The sequence below is a fragment of the Anabrus simplex genome, chromosome 1 (assembly GCF_040414725.1).
Source record: "Anabrus simplex isolate iqAnaSimp1 chromosome 1, ASM4041472v1, whole genome shotgun sequence".
Lineage (NCBI taxonomy): Eukaryota > Metazoa > Arthropoda > Insecta > Orthoptera > Tettigoniidae > Anabrus > Anabrus simplex.
The window spans coordinates 319042220-319061563 of NC_090265.1; the positions used below are offsets into that span (position 1 = coordinate 319042220).

Genomic DNA, 19344 nt, shown 5'->3' on the forward strand with positions numbered 1-19344 from the left:
GGAAAAGATAGGCGTGGCTTCTTATACATTGCTTAAATGGAGGTTTATCAACCTGGCTCCTCCTACCACGGCCGACTGGATCCCTCGCTGCGCTAAGGAGCTACCTAGAGCGACGCATCAAATCGGCCGTGCTCCTACGTAACCAACTACTAGCAAAGTCGCTAGAGACCGTTGCTGCTCAATGTGAGATTCTGTTATAGAACAGGAGTGTCATCTAGCGACACCAGATGGAAGTTCATCTGCTGGATCACGGCCATTTGGATCCCTTGCTGCGCTCGGTAAGGAGCTAGTTGGAGCTATTCGTCCTGGCTAGAGCGACGCATCAAGTCGGCCGTGGCTGGATATATAACTAATGTCTCTAAATTTGATAATAAAAACCGCCATTTCTTTCAATATAGTCGTGAGCTTTGTTATGTGCGTACAAGCTAAGTAGATTATTGATTTCATTGTGTAAACATTCGTGTCAGCATGTGTGTTTTTATTATTGTGCGTTTTTATCAGTTAGTGGTATTTTGCCAGATCATGAATTCGGTGCAGTCTTTAATGTCTGGGCCGTTTCCGCAACGGACTGCTGAGGAACAATCCGAGGTGAAACGAATGGGAAGGCCCACGCGACGTTTAATTTCGAAACCAGATACGTTACAAAAGGATATTTTTTTCAATACCGGAATTAGGCTACCTCAAAGTGTTTCATTTCAGTATGGTAAAAGAGTTTTTAAATGAAAAAATGTTAATGCGTTATAGTAATATTCCTGAAAATAGAAATATAAAATGTTTGTTTTATTTTTAATAATAAAAAGGTATTGTTCATGTATCTAGATTTGAAAATTAGCCTGTAATCATATTATATCATTGGTAAAAACTGTGCACCACTGAACTTTTAAACCACCAGCCGCCACTGCACCCACATAGACACAATAATTAACACGGAAACCCCAAGAAAGGATATCAAGGAGGATAGGGCATACGAGACGTAAACTGAGATCATACGTCAGGAATGCAAGGCACTGGCCTGCACACAAAATACAAAATGGACCCTGGCTGACTAAAAAAACACACACAAGGTTACTCTGTCGTGTCACATAGGTAAAAGGGTGTTGTATAAAGAAAGGGGAACAACAAAGATAACTGCACGTAATACGAAAACAATGGAATGAATAAAATAAAAGGAATAAGATTAAACATATAATCTTCCTCACCGGCAGCAATAGCATAAGATTTACCGTACACACGCAACACTCACGCATGCAGAACTAACAATATGAGGGAAATGTGCTTTAAAACAGACAAAATCATGAGCCGAACAACTCGCTGATTATTCAGGGACAGTACATAGAGCGGATTGCCCATATCACATCTCGTTGCCTTTAATGCCCTACAAAGACATTACCACAACTGACGTTAACACGAGTACCCAAGAACATTGTCTCCGGCGAACAGCTTCGAATAGCACAGATCCACTCTTAAACAAGCTGAGTCACAGAAACAATCACAGTAATGGGTGGTGTGATGATTATTGGTTTAAGAGGAAGTAAAACTAGGCAACCATCCTCTAGTAATGGGTCTCGAATTGCTCATGTACAGAGGTTGCGGTAAAATTCCGGACCTATTCACGCAAGTTTTATAATGAGGTGATGAAGTAGAAAGCAAGCAAAAATTACGTGGAATTCCTTTTAGAGAAGAGATGTGTTCATTGCCATGTCCAGGGACCCACCAGGCCACCCCCAGGAGTACATTTATTTTAATAACCTAACGAAAACTTACGCACGCGATGTTCAATTGCTGGAATGACTACTCTCATTGCTATTGGTTGACGCAAAATACGTTGTGATGTCATTCCCATCAATGATCAGAAGTACATAGCGTTACCAACTCACGGAGTAAAAAAGCACGGCTAATAAAGCCTGTAGGTGAAGTAAATGTATAATACATGAGGGCATATCAATAGAATTACATAGGCATTGTATCAACAATGGAGAGATGCACTGCTGTTTCGATCTCGAGGCGCTATCTGCCGAGGACAATGTAGTAGGCTTTGCTACTACCCGGCATTCTAAATTAATTAAGCTTTTCACAACTAACAAGAAAGGGATATTTCATCTTCTCACCTGTAATCCATATAGAATGCGCTGCTGTAGTACGGCAAGAAAAGAGGTTATTTTGGCCCAGAGCCCACTACCCTAACCTATCCAGACCAATGGTATTATCCAGGCCCTTTTCTAAGCAGTGCTGACCAATGGTGTTTCCACAGAAAATTAGGCCTAAGGCCGCTTCGCGGCTCTAACCGGGGGGCTTATGCCCACAGACCCCCTCTGCTTGTCCAGGCCCTACCCTAACCAATCCAGACCAATGGTCTAGTTCCTAAGTACAAAGGTTGGCAGCATTGTGCAGCGCGAGATCACGTCGTCATCAAGTCGTCTGCGAAAAATAAACATAGGACGGACAGTCATATCGCGTGTAGATATTGGCGATGCAAGTGGTAACCATGGTACTCATGTTGCGTGAATAGAACTGGAGTTATAATGAGGTTACCGACGGAGGGAAGGGATACAGCACCTCAAATACACAAGAATAATTCGTACGCCAAGCGGTATGGAGTTGAAGAAAGAAAAATATGAGCTGAGGAGGAAAGCATAATAATAAATACCGGAACAAGATTAGGTCGGAGTTAAAACGTGACATCAATAACATAAAGAATCTCAAACAGGCTTGCGAGACGTTACGGAAACAAGAAAATCCGACACAGTTAATACACGGAACATCATAAATGCAAAAGGAAAATATATCACTTCTTTTACGATATTACCAGCCTGACATAGGCCCAAGAATATGTAGTTCATGACAGCTTTCATAGAAATAAGTTTTGATACGCGAATAAATAAAAGCAGAAAGCCACGCACCCAAAGAAGGCCTTCATATCCAGAATTAGGCACAAGCAAACTCCCCCCAGAGAATGATAATCAAGATAGGACAAGGAAAATAATGCCAGAGTCCGGAGGCCTTGATGTCCCTCTAGTAGACCGGAAGAGCATTACAAGACTTGTAATACTCTTCACTTAGTGAAGGAGCATAGAAATTTCAAAGAGAGAAAATATGTCGTGGATATGAACATAAGCTCCAAAGGATATCATTCCAGCACGTGTAAAACATGTAATAGTGAACCGAGGTTCAGTTCACAACGTGCGTTGTCATGCAACATGATAGAGCGATCGTCTTGCAGTAAACGTGGACGTTTGCACCGCTTTGGTGGACGCAAATGTCGCTCCAGAAATCGGCGGTCTGAGGGTTTGTTCCTCTGGTACAGTATGCGTAAGAATAACAGCCTCGTAGTCGTATGCCACAATCAGCATCAGCTTCACCCGGGTAGGTTCCTGTCGGAATTTCTGTGGACGTGGCGAATATTGGTGACGCCAATCATTTCATTGACGCTTTAATTCAGGCTCGTAGGCTCGTGGCCACGTTTCATCAATGGCGACAAGACGCTACAGAAATGCGCCACCTTCGCACCGTTGCGGTATCTGTCCAGGTAGATGCCAACCTGTGTATACCGGTGTCATTTCTGTACGTCGGGGAGTTGATATGGAAAACTAAGGGACGCAATTTTCCTCATGTTGTTACATTTTGTCAGTATGTGCCACACCGTTTGATGACCGAAACTAAACTCTACGGATGATTCCCGGACAGTCCATCGATTTTCTACAGAAACGAAACCACTCACGATGTCAGTCTGATCTAGAGAAATGGACGGCTGACCTGTATGGTATAAATCCGTAGTCTCGTTCTGATTCGCACTAATCGCCTTGACTAAACGTGCAGCCGTCCTATACGGTAATGCGTTCTCGCCACAGGCTTCACTTAGCCCTCGATAACATTCTGATGCCTTTTTGCCACGGGCAACCTCGATTTTAATCTACGAGTGCAGATCACCTTTCAAAAACTTGCTTTAGAGCCGTGAAATATTCACTCTTCACTTCAACGCCACACTGCAACAACACTCGCAACTGGATGCCCACCAAATGCACATCACACATCTAAAACAGTGCCACTTGACCGCTCCCATATCCTAGTTTTGCTTGCCCGAAATCCTGGGAGTGTCTCGACTAAGTTGCCACTACTTTATTTATAGCCCCCGTATATTTTAATGTATGTTTTAATCATTTTATAGAAAAGAAGGCATTGAAACTTAGATCCACTGGCTGTTTTAAGTTCATAATCATATTTGATCATTCTTTAAAAAATTTAGTCAGCGGCCAAATTTTAAATTTTCCTCTAACATTTGATTTTGTTTCATCTTTTACTATTAGGTGCTCATTCCCTATGTGTCAAGCCCCTTTAAACGCAATCACCACCATCACATACCCAGACACGGCTATCGGCTAGAAAGACTGCACCAGCCCTCTCTGCTGCTCACACACGATCTTATCACAGCACATCGCATCAGTCTTTTCACTTATCAGTCGTACCAGAGTTGTCCACAAGATTGTACAGGGACTCAAAAATGTCCATGTTTGGCAGGAGATAATATTTTCTTCATAAAACAAAAATCTTAATTTTGTGAGAAAAACACACCTTGCCTCTTCAGTCTTCACCTTGACCATTGGCATTATCTGGATTGCTCACAGTTTTCAAGGCGGTAGATCAAAATTATCAAGTTTTTGAAGTCGTTCTGCTCAATTTATAAAAGAATTACCGGTGTGTGGAAAGAGTTATTAATGGCATGAGGCCTCCGGAGAGGCCTGGTGCAGGTCTTTCGAGTTGACGACGTATAGGCGACCTGCGTGTCTATAAGTATGGAGGCCTACTATGATGAATTCTAATGTTAAAGATGGCACACACACACAGCCCCCGAGCTATAGGAATTAACCAAGGAATGTTAAAATACCCGATCCGGCCGGGAATCGAACTCGAGGCCTTCTGGACCAAACAATTTAGACATGGAGCCGGACTGTGCAAAGAATGAAAAGTGGATATTTTTGTCCATCTCGGTTTATCCGTATCTTAAAATTTAATGGATTTAAATATATTAAGGAGTATTTCTTTATCTGTAGAACTGTGTATTATATTTATGTATGTAAATAAAAATATAATAGCATTGCGTTATATACAAGTACCTCATGGTACAAAGTTATGTGAGAAATCACCTTACCAGGCCACCTGTATCCAATGTATAACCCCCATTTGGAACTGCAAGTTAATACAATAGGAAAATTATCCCTTGGAACTCCCTGGTATGGTAAAAACTATACAAAAATAATACAAAGGTGTGGGCTTTGGTGTGTGGTATGGCAGTGAATGTGTTCAACTAGCAAGACAATATTATGTTATCAGTTCCATATCACTTATAAGTGAACTCTACAAATTAGCCATTATTTTCCAGGTAGCCTGATACTAAATATAATTATTATTATGTTACCACCCTGTTCCAAAAGCTTAGAAACAGGTAATTAATTAAATTTGTCCGTGTTTTCATTTTTGTTCTTGGCTCCTCTTTCTGTTGTTTGCTTTTCCAGTGTTGTTATAATCCTATTATGTGCTCCTATTCTTGTTACTATCTTTCATATCAATGTCTAACTTAAGTTTAAGATATACTCTAATGTACGGTACGTATTTCATACTTATCCTGTTTATTTTTATTTTTTATAGATAAATCATGGAATCCTCCACGGAAAAAATTGACACCACGTATCCACAGTCCATTCCAGACTTCTTCTCTGGCCGCTCAGTGTTCATAACTGGAGCAACTGGATTCATTGGAAAAGTATTAATTGAGAAGCTGCTGTATGCATGCCCACAGATTGATAGAATTTATGTACTCGTGAGACCTAAGAAAGGCCAAAATATACATGAACGTATCAAAGAGCTCGCTGATATTCCGGTAAGAACGTATTATTTGTTCTTTATGGCAATAATATTTGTATACAATCAGGGCCGAATATAATTACTGCAACACCTCTGGGCCCAAATTATTTTGCACCCTCCTTCTCTGAACTTGATAAGACACAATTGCAATTACTATTATTTTATATCATAAATGAAGTAATACAGTAGAATATCCCCAAGATAAAATATCAAATATTAACACAATTTAATAATAATTATATTATATTATATTATATTATATTATATTATATTATATTATATTATATTATTATTTAACTGAGAGGGCAGACGTCTGTCAATTCTGCAAAATTCACTACCTCTTCCTTTAAATATTAATACACATTAACGATGAGAGTGAAAATTCTCATGATCCGTTAACCACTGATTCCCGTGCTTCCAATCATTGAAGCCAGTTTCTGCAAATTGTGAAGTTCCTCAAAAAGTTTACAAGGAGCACGAAACAGATCGTTGGCTGTAGGAATAAACCAGAGATACTCGCTTTTCATAAAGTCTCCATTTAAAAGGTTTCTTTCAAACAGCACTTTTGTTAAAAATTGCTAATTAATGGTATATATCAGAGCCATCTACAGTTAAAGCCGGAAGGTATGCTTGGCAACGCTGTATCTTTCTGTCAAGCGGAGGCCGAGAAAAAAGAGGGCGTGTCCGATTTTGAATGACTTCACCCATATTCACTACATTTAGACCAACACGATGATTATGATAAATGCACACTCTTCGTAAAATGATACGGTACTAAGAAACACACACACATCAGCAAGTGCATACACTGAAGTTAGAAATACTCATTTTACATTAATAAAAGCAAAGCACTTTAAGAACAGTACTCATAAGCTCGTGGAGCGTTGGCAGTTTCCTCCGCTTAGTGCTTTTATCCTCACTGCTGACATAACTCGTGTTCTTCATCTGCTTTCAGCACTTACGTAACACGACATAGGAAAATGTTGACAATAAACAATCTATCGCACCATTATTGTCACGCCATCAATGACGGCGTTCAAACCATAACTGTTGATTGCCATCTCTTCCTAAATCAGCTCAGGATAGAGAGAACAGAAATTCTTTACAATTTTCACAACCCAGGTATTCTTATACCACTATTCTGCAGACACACACAACATAAAATGTGATGGCACCACTAACCCACTCCTGAAGTTCTTCAAAATAGGGATCACCTGTTTCATTACTCTGCAGGAGACCTAAACAAGTGTCACAGCTTATCCCTCTAGATATTGTCTTTAGTGTATACCCAGAAATGTACAGCATAATTATTACCCCTGACATCTCAAAATGCCCACCAAAGAAATTCACATGATAAAAGTGAGTCTAACTTGTTTATTACTTCCATACTGAGCTCAATAACATCTGGCTTGATGGAATTAGGTATTTCTAATTGGCTATGGCCAAACCTCACTTTTTCATATCATCACCGCCACCATCGCAACCCTAAAACACCCTTAATCCTAATTTTCATCTCACTTTCCAGGACTTGAAGTGCAGTAACGTTGTAGTTACAACCAATAAGCTATAAGTAGGTACTGTCTAAACTTTCTTTCTAAGTTATCACCTTGAAAATTTCTTGACAGTAAATAATTTGCTTTCACAGTTCCAAACGAAACTTTCTGAGTAGGGCCTAACTCTTATTCCTTTTAGTGTAAATAATAATAATAATAATAATAATAATAATAATAATAATAATAATAATAATAATAATAATAATAATAATAATAATAATAATAATAATAATAATAAACAGTAATAATAATAATGTCATTTTCTTTACATCCCACTAACTACTTTTACGGTTTTTGGAGAAGCCGAGGTGCCAGAATTTAGTCCCTCAGGAGTTCTTTTACCTGCCAGTAAATCTACCGACACGAGGCTGACGTATTTGAGCACCTTCAAATACTACCGGAATGAGCCAAGTTGGAGTCGGAAGGCCAGCGCCTCAACCGTCTGTGCCACTCAGCCCGGCCCTTTTAGTGCAAAGTTCGAATTGTTCCCTTAAAAATACGTATGAGGCAAGACAAAGAGTGTTCTTTCACTGCTTACCTCACGATACTCCATGAGATTGTGAAGCATTTTAATAGATGTATTTTTACACATTTAACACTAACACTACAAAAAGTGGTCCCTATATAATTTAATAAATATGCATTTAGTTGAGACCACAATGATATTTTAGCATCTGCTAAACATGTCATTTCTTTTACCAACACCTGATAACTTAACATAGTTATACAGTGACATATCTTAGTCAATTTTAAGTCAATGGGTTACATTTGGCATATCATCCATCTTCTTGTTTACCCTACCCTACATTTCCAGGCTCCTACCTTCAGGACCTTTTCTTTTAACACATTTCGATGACAAACATTTTGGCTAATTTGGGAAAATAATTGGACATGCATCAGGGAGAAGCTCATTAGGTTTAGGTGGTAGTATAGTTACGTTGATTTTACTATCACAAATGTTATCCCCTGTTGAAAAATTTTGAAATTTTAGAAAGCCAGCTCTACAGTTCAAGCTACTCAGCCCTGCTTAGGATCTACGTATGCTTATTCTATCACTTGTCATGTGTACTCGAACCTATCCGTGAAAAATTAAATGAAACACGAGATGTTCACTAGACATCAACATACACGGATAGATACCGCGCTTTCACCTTGGCCTCCACTGGACGTTGCCAAACTTACATGACTCCGGCTTGTAACTGTAGTCGGCTATGGTATATATACATCTGCATAGGATTACACAAATTATCCTGATTCGGTTTCACTCCACTTTTAGCATAGAGGTCTCTAGTGAATTATTCATAAGCCAAAAAATAAAGGCAATTGTTTGATTTTAAGATATCTTCTCTTGGTACTGGATGTCTTCACGATTTTCTTTTAGAGCTCCAACATCAGACCTTTGGAAACGTAACTAAAACCAGGCGTACACCCAAAAATCTTTTCTGTGCGAGAACCATCATTTCCTTAATTAAAACTTGGATCCTCTGGAAAAACAAGTCTAATTTTGGTGTCTGAGGCCCAGTTCCCCTTTTCCTCCTCTTTTACTAATCTGCGACAATTTGGGCCACTTACCATAATCGTTTTCGACCGTCCATGTTGTGTACGTAACACGAAAATACTTATTAAAACACTCAAAATGGTTTTTCGGATTTGTCCGGAACTCTTGTTATTATGGGAAATTCGTGGCCTTCGCGATTTATTCAACACCACGCGGTTGTCTCTAGGTGGCGTTGATTCGGCGTCCGCTTGAATGAGTTGCAGCCCGAAGGCATCATGATACCCATAAGCAGAACCTAGGCTGCTAAAAAGTATGCAGATGGTAATTATTAGACCTGAAACGGATAACAGAATGAAAATTTCTCAAAAATATTCTATGTATAGACACACGGTCTAACGACCGATGGTATTTAATGCACCAGTAAAATATAGCCCGGATTTACTATTTAATGTATGATCGCACGAGTTAGGTCTCAGGGCAGTTCCAGATATATTATAGCTAGGGATTGGTACGGGAGGAAGGGTCCTATCAACAAGAAAACTTGTAAGTTCTTTTAAAGAATGAAGTTTATTCAAATAAATGCATGTTGAATTGAATATCACCTTGGTGTAGATTTTTGTCGTCTTCAACATCGCCTATCAGGTAACCCGTACTCTCAGGTCACCATGCTGAACTGGACTGGATTTCGTTCTGCAGGCCTCGTTCGTCACCATAGAATGGAGCTGGAACACCCAGGTTAGTCCGATATGGGATCGAACTCATACCTCTGAAGTTCTAGACGGTCTCCGACGATCCTGCGGGGTAATCACTCGTTTTATTACTCACACGAGTGTCCACAATTGCACAGTCCCCTGACACTTAATTGACACCAATGCTTAATTTAATATTGACGTAATATGACGTCGATCTTCACTAGTCCCTTTTAGACCGAATTTCAATGCTATTTAAAGATGAAGATGGAGATAGCATCGAATTAAGAAAAAGAAATAGATCGCAGTTCATGAAGAAAATAGATCTCAGAGAATTAGAGTAGGTGAAGCTTTATCTGACCCTGTAATGATTAAAAGGGGAATTCCTCAAGGCAATATTATCGGACCTTTATGTTTTCTTATATATATAAATGATATGAGTAAAGGAGTGGAATCGGAGGTAAGGCTTTTTGCGGATGACGTTATTCTGTATAGAGTAATAAATAATTTACAAGATTCTGAGCAACTGCAACGTGACCTCGATAATGTTGTGAGATGGACAGCAGGCAATGGTATGTTGATAAACGGGGTTAAAAGTCAGGTTGTAAGTTTCACAAACAGAAAAAGTCCTCTCAGTTTTAAATACTGCGTTGATGGGGTGAAAGTTCCTGTTGGGGATCATTGTAAGTATTTAGGTGTTAATATAAGGAAAGATCTTCATTGGGGTAATCACAGAAATGGGATTGCAAATAAAGGGTACAGATCTCTGCACATGGTTATGAGGGTGTTTAGGGGTTGTAGTAAGGATGTAAAGGAGAGGGCATATAAGTCTCTGATAAGACCCCAACTAGAGTATGGTTCCAGTGTATGGGACCCTCACCAGGATTACCTGATTCAAGAATTGGAAAAAATCCAAAGAAAAGCAGCTCGATTTGTTCTGGGTGATTTTCGACAAAAGAGTAGCGTTACAAAAATGTTGCAAAGTTTGGGTTGGGAAGAATTGAGAGAAAGAAGAAGAGCTGCTGGACTAAGTGGTATGTTCCGAGCTGTCAGCGGAGAGATGGCGTGGAATGACATTAGTAGACGAATAAGTTTGAGTGGCGTTTATAAAAGTAGGAAGGATCACAATATGAAGATAAAGTTGGAATTCAAGAGGACAAACTGGGGCAAATATTCATTTATAGGAAGAGGAGTTAGGGATTGGAATAATTTACCAAGGGAGACGTTCAATAAATTTCCAATTTCTTTGAAATCATTTAGGAAAAGGCTAGGAAAACAACAGATAGGGAATCTGCCACCTGGGCGACTGCCTTAAATGCAGATCAGTATTGATTGATTGATTGATTGATTGATTGATTGGTTGATTGATTGATTGATTGAACATAAGCTTTAGAAATAGAAACTGAAGACTGTTCATATATTATGCACAGTTCCTGAATGCTTTCCACTGAAATATGGTTGCACTTGACACTAGAATAAATATACGAATGCTATAGAGTTTATCCAATGGACACTGCTGTCAGTAACGCACTAAGAAATTATTAAACACTTTGAGGAAGAAATAACACTAACAATTATTATGCACAGTTCAAAATTCGACTTAGTTTGAATTGTGTGTCATTCACTTCAACTCAAAATTTGAAGAAATAATAATGTTAGCAATTATTATACACAGTTGTAACTTAACTTCACTATCGTTCACTTCTACCCAGAGTTAATCACTTGCGTCGAAGCACACGAGTATAAATAATTGTGTAATGGGTAATCACTTGCAGTTAGGGTAGTGAAAAAGTTTAAACACTTTCATGATCACTTTCACTTTATAAATGAAACTAAGCTGACGGAGTTGTAAGAAAATTCCACAGTTAATAATATAATGCAGTAGTGTTTTAATTTGAAATTTACAACACTCGTCGATAAGAGACTAAGTCCCACAATTGTAAAGTGGTAAGGGACTAAGTTCCACAATTATAAAGACTTATCACATATCGAGTTTACGCTCGTGCACATAATCTAAGTTCCAATTAACTGACAGAATCTAAGTCCTCTATAAAGACTTGTATAATTCGAAGATATATTTTGACAGCACTTTGTCTCGATGAACAGAGTAATGGTGAAGCATGGTGAGTCAGACTGGACTCCCAGCTATGACTCACTGACTTGGTTGGGTTGAGCTCATCTTGTATACGATTTGTGCTTCTACGTCATCAGATATCATAATTTCTGTGAAGTTGAATAACTCGATAATCCCTCGATGGATTTACTTGAAATTTAATATTAGAGACGTTTACATGATTCTCTACAAAATGACGAGTCGATGCGATCATTATTACAGGAGTTTTGAAAATTTCCTAATCGAACATTTCTAGAACACGCCAGTCCTTGCCGGGTAGCACGTGGCAGAACAGGAGGGTAGCCTATCTTGCTCCTGTGCCCACGTCACTCGTACAGCTGTAGCTGTTTCAGGCGGGCTCGCTCCAGCGATCAGAGACAGACCAAGCTCGCAGTAAATGTCTAGCGTGATGATTTATCTAAAAATACGGCATGTACCGTGCATAACTGGTACATTATATAGATACGAAATCCTTACTCTATCAGAATTAATGCATGCTTCCCAGTTACAAATTTTAATTGACCCATTACACTGACATATTTTCTAAATTGTGTTCTGCAGTGCATATATAGAAGTACTTAATCGTGCTACTAATATATTATAATCCTCCTTTTTCTTACCATGACCATGGAAAATTTAATTAAAACACTTCGTGATATTACGAAGTCCACACAATCTTGAGCAGCCAACACAATTACAAATTCTAAGCAATAGCATTCGTAATGTATCAAAGGCTTTATCAGAATATTGGATTAGAGGACTTTACATTATAAAATACACACATACAGTATATATCATTGATTAAGCATAGCAAGATATAGCAGATATCTTGGTTTCAGGAGGTCAAATGGACTATATCGCGATTGACCTGTCTAAAGCATTTGATAGGGTGGATCACGGGAGACTACTGGCAAAAATTTGTGCAATTGGACTAGACAAAAGAGTGACTGAATGAATTGTAGAATTGTAGAAAATAGATCTCAGAGAATTAGAGTAGGCGAAGCTTTATCTGATGCTGTAAAAAGGAAAAGGGGAATTCCTCAAGGCACTATTATTGGACGTTTATGTCCGTCTCCATGGTTAAATGGTTAGCGTGCTGGCCTTTGGTCAGAGGGGTCCCGGGTTCGAAACCCGGCAGGCTCGGGAATTTTAACCATCATTGGTTAATTTCGCTGGCACGAGGGCTGGATGCATGTGTCGTCTTTATCATTTTATTCTCATCACGACGAGCAGGTCGCCTAAGGGCATCAAATCAAAAGACCTACACCTCGCGAGCCGAACATGTCCTCGGAAAAAGCAGCTCGATTTGTTCTGGGTGATTTCCGACAAAAGATTAGCATTACAAAAATGTGGCGAAGTTTGGGCTGGGAAGACTTGGGAGACTAAGTGGCATGTTCCGAGCTGTCAGTGGAGAGATGGCGTGGAATGACATTAGTAGATGAATAAGTTTGAGTGGTGTTTTTAAATGTGGGAAAGATCACAATATGAAGATAAAGTTGGAATTCAAGAGGACTAATTTGGGGAAAATTTTCGTTTATAGGAAGGGAAGTTAGGAACTGGAACAACTTACCAAGGGAGATGTTCAATAAATATCCAATTTCTTTGAAATCATTTAAGAAAAGGTTAAGAAAACAACAGATAGGGAATCTGCCACCTGGGCGACTGTCCTAATACAGATCAGGATTGATTGATTGATTGATTGATTGATATAGTATAAACCTGTAGAATCAATGAACAATGAACGACGAATGCCACGTAGAGTCTCCAAAAACATGAACCAAACAATGAATACTGTTGAATCATCCAAAGAATAAATTCTGTCACACGCTGGCACACGTTTATAAACCCGCTATCCACGTGGCGATAACATCATCAAATGTCGACTGGCAGCAACGCTCTCCGTGACGTATCTCCAGTAAAACTTTTCATAAACCTCGCCAGCATAAAATTCTTCTTCTTCTTAGAAATTTCTTGAGCTCTGCTGAATAAGAATTACCCAGTCACTAAACTTGTTAGCGCTTATCATCAAGGGAACAGACTTTGTGTTTCACTCGCGATTGTTCGACACTTGTAGAAGTACTAGGTCTGCATGATTAGAAATTTACGACATCTTAGTTGACACATATGTAGAGGAGAATGCGAATTGAATGAGCTCATAATTCTCACTAGTCAAGCGAATTTATAGACTAATATTATAATTATCCAAGAATACTTGAATAGCAAGAACAATTGACGGTGTAGGGTGTTGAACGCGATGAGCTACAATTGTTGGCACTTGGACTTTTTTCGTTTGCAGATTATGGAAAAATCGTTTTCTATGTAGGGTGAAATGGGAACATAGAAAAAAATATGAGTTAGGTCGACCATGCTATTAGAACATGAACACATAGGTAAAGTCGTCAGTTTCAATTTAAATTTATAAGCCGGGTTATGAGCGTTATTAAATCTTAATCAGATAATGGTAGTAAAATGTCTTCGTGAATATTTTGTTTTTGAAAACCATGGGTGACTAGGAATGCTCATTGAATTTGATAGTAATATTTTCCCTTTAGTTTCGTCCAGTTGTGCTGCCATTTGTGTCGAATAGCAGGATTAATTATCGGGGTGTAATCTGTGAAAGGGAGGGTAATGGAAGCGCTGATACCTGTTCCAATGCATCATTTTTTGCTGTTTTATCAGCCTCATCGTTACCGGTGTTGTTCGAATGGCTCTTTATCCATATTAAGGATATATCATATATCATAGCCAACCTAATCGAATTCAAATAATAGTCTTCGTATGTTGCAGATGTACCAATTTTTATATGATTTGTGTGGAATTAAGCTTTGAAGGACACTTAAGGAATCTGTAAAAATGATCGCCTTTGTTATTTGGTGATGTTTCAGGTAGAGCAAAGGTTATATGATAGCTAAAGCCTCAGTAGTAAATACTGAGGCATTTTGAGAAGGATATACAGGTTGAACAAAAAATGCCACACTTGGAGGTCGGCGTGCGATTCTCATCCCATTGCAAGACAAAAGTTTCTATAGCCAAATCGGATCTGGTGCTGTTGGAAAACAAGTCGAAAACAAGAAGCTGGCAACACTGTCACATCCTGCAGCACATCGGGGTTATCAAACCACATGCACCATGGAGCTACGGCTCGAATCTACGTCAGGTTGTTTTTTCCTTCTGTGTGTGTGACGTCAGGTCCCTAGTTCCCGTCGTATAACTGCGTTTGTAAGCATGACATCCTGTTGTCACATGACAATAGTCGAACACATGGAAGTGTGATCCATTCAACTGAATGCATGAGTCGACTAACCACGCAGTGCACAACCATAACTGGTCCTGTCAAGTGCATGTAGGGCGGCTTCCTGATGGAGTGCACAAACGGCGAATACTTCGATATGCTTTTAGTATCGGGTACATCCGATAACCAAGCTTCTGCCGTTGCTCGTGGGTATGCAGCACGGTACCCTCCCGATAAGAATGTTTTTCGTCGCCTTGAGCAACGCCTGCGAGAAACAGGTAATCTTCGTCCACAAATAGTGGACAGAGGTCGTCCAAGGACTAGACTTACTCCACAAACAGAGGACGATACTCTTGAAGCCATTCACCAATCACCTCGGCCATGTACCCGTGATATTGCAAGGCAGTTCCAGGTATCTCAAACACTACTTATTGACGTGTTGCACGACGAAAAACTGCATCCATATCATTACACGTTAACTCAATACCAGCGGCCAGAAGACCGCATTCAACGAGTACAGTTCTGTGAATGTCTTTTGCAACAAGTTGAAATAATGATTATTTTATAAAGAATGTGATATGGAGTGACGAATGTAGCTTCACTCGGGAAGGTATTTTCAACCATCACAAGAGCCATTATTGGTCTTACCACAACCCACACGTCACCCGTGAACGTGGCTTTCAGGAACGCTTTGGCATAAATCTGTGAGCTGGAATCGTGGGAGGAGTGCTTTTAGGTCCTTACCTATTGCTGGACAAGTTGAATGCGCCCCGCTATCGTACGTTTCTGGGCAATACTTCACCTGGCGCTTTAGAAAACTTTCCACTTGGTGTTCGGTGACAGCTGTGGTTTCAGCATGATGGTGCACCGCCACACTTTGGAATGACTGTGCGTAACTGGTTAAATGAAGCGTTTGCGGGAAAATGAATTGGTCGTGGAGGTCCAATGTTCTGGCCTCCACTTTCCCCGGACCTTAATCCACTAGATTTTTATTTGTGGGGACACGTAAAGGAACGTGTTTATAGTACTCCATCCATGGATGTACAAGACCTAATAGCTCGCGTGCATGCTGCATCGGCAATGATGGATGCAAGTTTGTTGCGTAGGGTCCGGCAAAGTATGCTCCAGCGAGTGGCGAAGTGTTTGCAAATGCAAGGTGGTCGCTTTGAACATCTGCTGTGAAGTGAACGTTGCTCGTAAGTGTAAGCACCGGCTCTGTGAAGATAAGTCTGGACGTCACACGTACACCATATAATTATACTGCGTAGCATAATGGGCAATCCAGTGTAGCCTACCTTCTCTACTGTATTGTATTTCCTTGTACCGCATTGGATAGAGACGATGTTACTGCATCCACTATTATGTTGTACCTACTGGCTTTATTTGTGCCATGGACGAAACAAAGTGGTCATTTACGTCTGTAAGAAGTTCATGTTATGTTTGAATGTTTAAATAAAGGTAACTGTAAAGGTAGGACAGAACATAGTGTATGGCATAGTGGAGGTGTACACTGGATACAATTTGATATATTAGCTGAAAACATTGGCGCGAACGCGATTCGAACATCGGCGCGTCCCCACAACCGACATTTATGGCAATAACTCGTCTCACTGAGCTAATGAGACAGCTCTGGCAGAGCGCCGAGTTCATGCAACCTGTGCTTGGCCACGCTGCACGCCGTTACAGCGTTGACAGAGCCTCGCTTCTTAACTCTCACCTATTGGTGGGACTACGTTTTGCAAGATAAAATTTAGTCGTGAATTTCGACAAGGAACCGCATGCCGACCTACACGTGCGACATTTTTTGTTCGCCCTGTATTGCTCACTGACGTTGCGCTGTGGTATGTAATATGCAGCACCCGTGCCTTTATTATGTTTGAATCCATCTGTATATATTATGAGATTAGGGTTTAGATTATGTAGCGCCATTTTAACTGCTGGGTTAGGTATATCGGAAATTTGTACTGTACTGTTATTAAAGGAAACGTGATGAGTCGCTATAATATTAGGTTTGAAATGCATGACATTATATGGCATTGTATTATGTGGAAGCGAAATATTTTGTTGAGTGGTATTTTGAAGGCTTCCAACAAAGCAGGATTTCGCAATTGCTGGTGAGAACGTTGCCTATATTCCGTCAATAGCTGTATTTGAGGTACTACAAGATGTCTGGTCAGTACCATTCTTTGCAGTAAAACTTGAGAAGCTAAATACAATCTGCGACAGCTTAGAGGCATTTTGCACGTTTCTACAAGTAGTGCGTTAGTCGAGGTAGAGTTTTAAGCGCCTATACATAATCTGGGTACTCGATGTTAAATTACGTTGAGCTTTTGAATAAGAGTGGATGATGTCAGATCAAAATAAAAAGATCGGTAATCAAAATGCGATCGGATTGTATTTCTATAAAGTAATAAAGCTGTTACTGGATAAGCACCCCCATTTACGCCGAACAGTCAAATTTAATATATATTGGTACGTTTTTGCGTTTTCTTCGATAGGTCTTCAAAATGGGGTCTCCAAGACAGTTTATTATCTAAATATGTGTGTACTCTTACAATCGGAATTGTAATATTAGTGATTCTGAAAACGTCTTTGTTATAGTTACGTTTATCCGTGAAAATCGTGGCCACGTTCGTGGTAGAGGATAAATCCAAGCCGTGATCGTTTAACCATTCCTTAGCATTGGAGGGGTAGAGATGGGCACCGGCAAGGTCCTGCTAGTACGGTTGGATGGGAAGAGATTCTCACAACGTAAGGTTAAGGTCAAGAGTGTTAGCACGACCAGGGATAAATAAGCAAATTAAAGGAAATACTTACAAATTATCCCAACAAAGGCCGTCGCTGATTGAGGAAGCACTGGACACAAGAGGTCAAGCGAATCAACTTAAAATAAGCTTAACTAATTGGCTGAAATAATAATTCCTTGATCAATTTAATGAAAACTTTAAGAATTCAAAACATTTATAATTTACCGACATCAAAAATTACCCCTTTTTATGTTTAATAATACGATAAATACTGAATACTATTCAGATCAATAAAAAATAACCCAGTTGAAAATTAAATTTTTACATCAACAATTATTGAATGAAAACAGAAAACCTTTTAGAATAATAAATAAACGTGGTTCGATTGAAATTTAAATAATTGAATCAACCATCATATATGGACAATGAAAACCTATCTAATGGACTATCTCGGTTTTCAAGGTTGCGTGAAAACAGTAAGAACCCACGAAGCACACTATGTCAGAAATCGAAGAAATAATACAAGAACGTGCAATAAAACCCAGAAGTAGGATAAAATAATCCAATATCGGCCAGAGACGATAACTAAAATCGAAAGAGAAAGTCAAACACAGCAGAAATCATCCCATGCACGCAGAAATTCCAAATCAGATGAATGTCAAGACCACAATAATAAGCGGATACTCAAATGTCAGATTCAACACACCAACGCCCCCATTGCGTTTGCATTCTATTACACAGCTGTGTTATACAAGACGACCGCCATGATCAAATGAGAACACGATGTACCGAGTTAGTCATTAGATCAGCTTTCATTTAAGCCACTAGTTTTTCTTTTAATAGCCCGAAATGGCTTGAAAATATTTTAAATAATAAATATTTGATTATGTTTTAAAACAGGAAATGAAATAAAACCAAGCTTTTAAGGTTATACAATTAATTCGTACACCATCTTGTCGGAGCTCCTTGAACATAATTATTCCTTTCGTGCACGAAACCTAATATAACGGAATGCAGAAGTTAAAATTAACATATAATTATCTTCTTAAATTAAATGAAACCCCAAACATTTTCACATTACAAGATGACGACTATGACCTGTTTTAGACTCTAAAATTTTTTTAAACCACAAATGATCCAAAAATCACTTTTAGAAATTCTCACATATCGTAGACTTAAGTACTCAGCGTCTTAACATCATTAAATAACAGGATTAGTCCCTCAGTTTAAAACAGTCATGACATCCAATGAAGCTACTTACGAGGTCGGTGTTTACGAGAAATTAAATCATTCAAAAAAAAAAAAAAAACACATCTTCGGCACTTATGCCAGATGGAGAATCCATCAACCGGGGTCAAATGTCCACACCATCTTCCCTTCTTGTAAGATAATTTGTATCTTTAAAGCACAACCAGCAGAGATTAGCTCAACGCGTCTTCCAGTTTAAAGCCAAGAATTAGAACAACTGCCCACGTTGATTGTTAGAGCCACCGTTCACGGCCGAGCAAGCTTATCTTTTGGCGGCCAGATAGCAGCACCGACTAGTCACTTCGAATTATTAATACTAAATCCACCACTAGATGGCTCACCATCAGCAATTAATGGAAAGGCCATACAGTCACGATATTCAACACGCGGAGATGCAGACAAATG

At 39.3% G+C, this 19344-nt stretch overlaps 1 protein-coding gene across 2 annotated transcripts in view; it reads left to right on the forward strand.

The window, feature by feature from the left end:
- The window catches only part of LOC136856746 (fatty acyl-CoA reductase 1), a 324691-nt gene that overhangs the window by 44066 nt on the left and 261281 nt on the right, over window positions 1–19344 (forward strand). For both annotated transcript variants that reach the window (XM_068224950.1, XM_068224951.1), the window contains exon 2: window positions 5644–5875. In XM_068224950.1, coding sequence (XP_068081051.1) covers window positions 5651–5875 — 225 coding nt within the window. In that variant the 5' untranslated portion in view covers window positions 5644–5650. The remainder of the gene's footprint in view (window positions 1–5643; window positions 5876–19344) is intronic.